The sequence below is a fragment of the Carya illinoinensis genome, chromosome 5 (genome assembly GCF_018687715.1).
Source record: "Carya illinoinensis cultivar Pawnee chromosome 5, C.illinoinensisPawnee_v1, whole genome shotgun sequence".
NCBI lineage: Eukaryota > Viridiplantae > Streptophyta > Magnoliopsida > Fagales > Juglandaceae > Carya > Carya illinoinensis.
Window position 1 is genome coordinate 30,989,895 of NC_056756.1, and position 3,467 is coordinate 30,993,361.

Here is a 3,467-nt window from a genome sequence, read left to right on the forward strand (position 1 = left end):
AGCCTTTGCGCTTGCAGTCATTAGGGACCAAATTTCTCGTTGCAGAGTTCGAGGATGTCAAAGATCAGGAGAGGATTTTGCGTGATGGTCCTTGGTCTTTTGATAAGCAACTTGTTCTTCTTAAGAAATTTGATGGTTTGCTTCAAACTCATCAGATCACTCTCACAGAAGCATTTTTCTGGGTACGTATTCATGATCTTCCACTCATGGCACGTAGTCAGAGTATTGGATTTAAAATTGGGGCTTCTTTGGGAAAAGTCTTGGAGGTGGATTTGCTTGATGGGGAGTGTGAATGGGGGGAGTTCATGAGGGTTCAAATTTGTATTGATGTCTCAAAGCCACTACTATGGGGGAAGCAAGTTAGTCTGGGAGGGTTAGGGACTTACTGGGTTAGATTTTCTTATGAACGTTTGCCTGAATTCTGTTACTTATGTGGCCGAATTGGGCATGTTCAGAGAGATTGTGAGCAGGTTGTTGAGAGGGATGTTTTAAATGGGAGTCTACCTTATGGACAATGGCTGCGAGATCTTGGCCAGACCAGCTCTGCATCGGTCTCGTTTGGTCGTCAACAACCATCAACGGCGACTCACCGTGCTGCTGCGAGTTCTGGGCACGAGAGGATTGAAGCTCGAAAAGACACGGTCGTTACTCAGAGGAGCGTGAATCCGGGGGAGCCGTTAGCTGCAAAATCAGTGCAAACTTTAAATGAGAAGATTAATGGCTTTAAGGAGGTGGAAATGACCGTTGAAGCTACAGTTAATGGGAGGAGTGAAACTCGGACGAAGGTACAAGATGAACTGGCTAGGGCTACTGTAAATGATATGGGCCAAGATAGTCTTTCTGCATTGGGCTCAGTTTGTCCTGAATTGGGCCTATCTCCTCATTATAATGAGCCATCTAACGAAAGGCCAGTTACGTCCAGCCCATCAACATCTGTCTGGAAAAGGAAAACAGCTTGTGTAAAACAAAGGAAAGACGATAGTTGCAGTTCTCATAAGAAGCCGAGTAAGAGGGTTTCAAATACCAAGCTGAAGGAAGCTAAAGCAAAAAAAGGAAGGAGTATTTTTGAAGACATCCAAATTTGCTATCTTCATCAGGTTCCAATTTGTTCATCGGCAGTGGCTGATTTTCAGCCCTGCCAAAAACCATGAAAACCATTTGTTGGAATTCCTGTGGGCTTGGGAACCCATCGGGAATTCGTGCATTACGCGATTTAATCGCACGAGAAGGGCCCGACTTGCTATTCTTGCAAGAAACGAAGCTGTTAACAAAAGGTATGGATACTCTTAAACGTAAACTGGGTTTTGTGAATTGTTTTTCTGTTGATTCTGAGGGGCGGAGTGGGGGATTGGGTTTGTTGTGGAATTCGGATTTACGGGTAGAACTTAGGTCTTTTTCAAAATACCACATTGATGTTCATATTAAAATGGATGATTTAATGGTGTGGAGGTTTACGGGTTTATATGGACATCCAGATGCTTTGCGTAGAACATTTACATGGAACCTTATTAGAACTCTTAGTTCTATTGAGCAAATTCCATGGTTAGTGGGGGGAGATCTTAATGAAGTGTTACACCCACATGAAAAAAGAGGTGGAAGGGATAGACCCGTATCTCAAATTGAGGCTTTCCGAGAGGTGTTAACCGAATGTGAATTGAGGGATTTGGGGTATAAAGGGCAAAGATTCACTTGGTGGAATGGAAGGGGTGGAAATGCTTATATATTTGAGCGTTTGGATAGGTTTGTGGGTAATGATTTGTTGACACATTTATTTCCACATCTGGTGGTTCAGCATGGAAATGTTGCACATTCGGATCATATACCAATTTTATTTGAGTCTTCTAATTTCCAGCCTATGCCGAGGAGACCTAAACAATTTCGTTTCGAAGCTATGTGGGTGGGTGAGGAGCAATGTGAAAGAATTATTGAACAAGTGTGGAGTGAGAGAGGAGGCAACCGGGGTATGGAAGAATTGCTTAATCTTATTCAAGGTTGTGGCCAGCAGCTTAAGATATGGAATAGACACTCCTTTGGGTTGGTAAAGAAGAAGCTGAATGAAGCTAGAGCAGAGTTTGAAAAGGCACAATTTAGTCATTCTCATGACCCGAATCCTGAAGGGCTTAGTCAAGCTAGAAATGAAGTCCAATTGTGGCTTGAAAGGGAAGAGGTGATGTGGCGCCAAAGATCAAGAATACAGTGGTTAAAAGAGGGAGATCAAAACACACGTTTCTTCCATTCTTCTGCATCTATGTGAAGGAAGAGGAATGCTATACAAGGTCTCAAAGATGATCAAGGACATCTCACTGAAGGTGCACAAAGGGATAAACTGATTGTTGATTTTTTTGAAGACCTTTTCACTTCTACTACACAGGGTGATCAAGAAGAAGTATTAAGCTTTGTTGATAGCAGAGTTACACCAGATATGAATGTTGAACTTTCCAAGCCCTTTGTTGCAAATGAAGTCAAGATAGCTTTGGATCAAATGCAACCAACAAAGGCACCGGGACCTGATGGAATGTCTGCTCTGTTTTTTCAGACTTATTGGCATATAGTAGGAGATTTAGTCACAACGGCAGTTTTGGATTCTCTCAATTCAGGTACCATACCATCTCAATTAAATCGCACACTCATTTGTTTAATTCTGAAGAAGAAAATTTTTGAATTTGTCTCTGATTATCGCCCCATTAGCTTGTGTAATGTTGTCTACAAGCTTGCTTCTAAGGTCATTGTTAATAGATTGAAAGGTTTTTTACCTGCCATTATTTCTGAGTCTCAATGTGCTTTTGTGGGGGGAAGGCTGATTAGTGATAATGTGTTGATAGCTTATGAGTTGGTAAATTACCTTCGGAATAAACGCCATGGCAAGAAGGGGTATATGTCCATTAAATTAGATATGAGTAAGGAGTATGACAGAGTTGAATGGGATTTTTTAGAGAAAATCATGCTCAAGCTAGGCTTTGCTCCCAGTTTTGTTAACCTTATTATGGAGTGTATTAAAACTGTAACTTTTTTAGTTTTAATAAATGGACATGCTCATGGAAATATTTCACCTACAAGGGGTATTAGGCAAGGGGATCCACTATCCCCTTACCTTTTTCTCTTTTGTACGGAAGGGTTAATAGCTTTATTGAAAGTTGCTGAGGCTCAAAGGAATCTGTAGAGGGGCTCCAATGGTAACTCACCTTCTTTTTGCTGATGATAGCATTTTGTTCTGTCGGGCTGATGCTGAAACAACTGCTTTTATTCAAGGATTGTTGACTAAATATGAGATGGCCTCTGGGCAGAAGGTGAATAAAGAGAAAACTTCTATAGTTTTTTCAAAGAATGTAGATGCTAATAAGCAGCGTGAGTTATTGCAGTTATGGGGTATTAGGACTTTTCAGCAATATGACAAATATTTAGGATTGCCAAGCTTCATGGGGAGGTCTAAATATAGATCTTTTGAAGGTATCAAGACAAGAGTTTGG

At 41.2% G+C, this 3,467-nt stretch overlaps 1 protein-coding gene across 1 annotated transcript; it reads left to right on the top strand.

The window, feature by feature from the left end:
• Positions 1-1,147: 1,147 nt before the first annotated feature.
• LOC122310261 lies at positions 1,148-3,160 on the top strand. The gene is made up of 2 exons (XM_043124143.1): positions 1,148-2,199; positions 2,257-3,160. The coding sequence occupies exons 1-2, from the start codon at positions 1,148-1,150 to the stop codon at positions 3,158-3,160; spliced, it is 1,956 nt and encodes a 651-aa protein (XP_042980077.1).
• The last annotated feature ends 307 nt before the right edge of the window (positions 3,161-3,467 follow it).

Excerpts from the sequence above, each read along its gene's own strand:
- LOC122310261 (XM_043124143.1), top strand. The coding sequence starts at position 1,148 with ATGAAAACCATTTGTTGGAATTCCTGTGGGCTTGGGAACCCATCGGGA. Across the intron at positions 2,200-2,256 it reads CAAAGATCAAGAATACAGTG|GAAGAGGAATGCTATACAAG; the intron begins GTTAAAAGAGGG and ends ATCTATGTGAAG.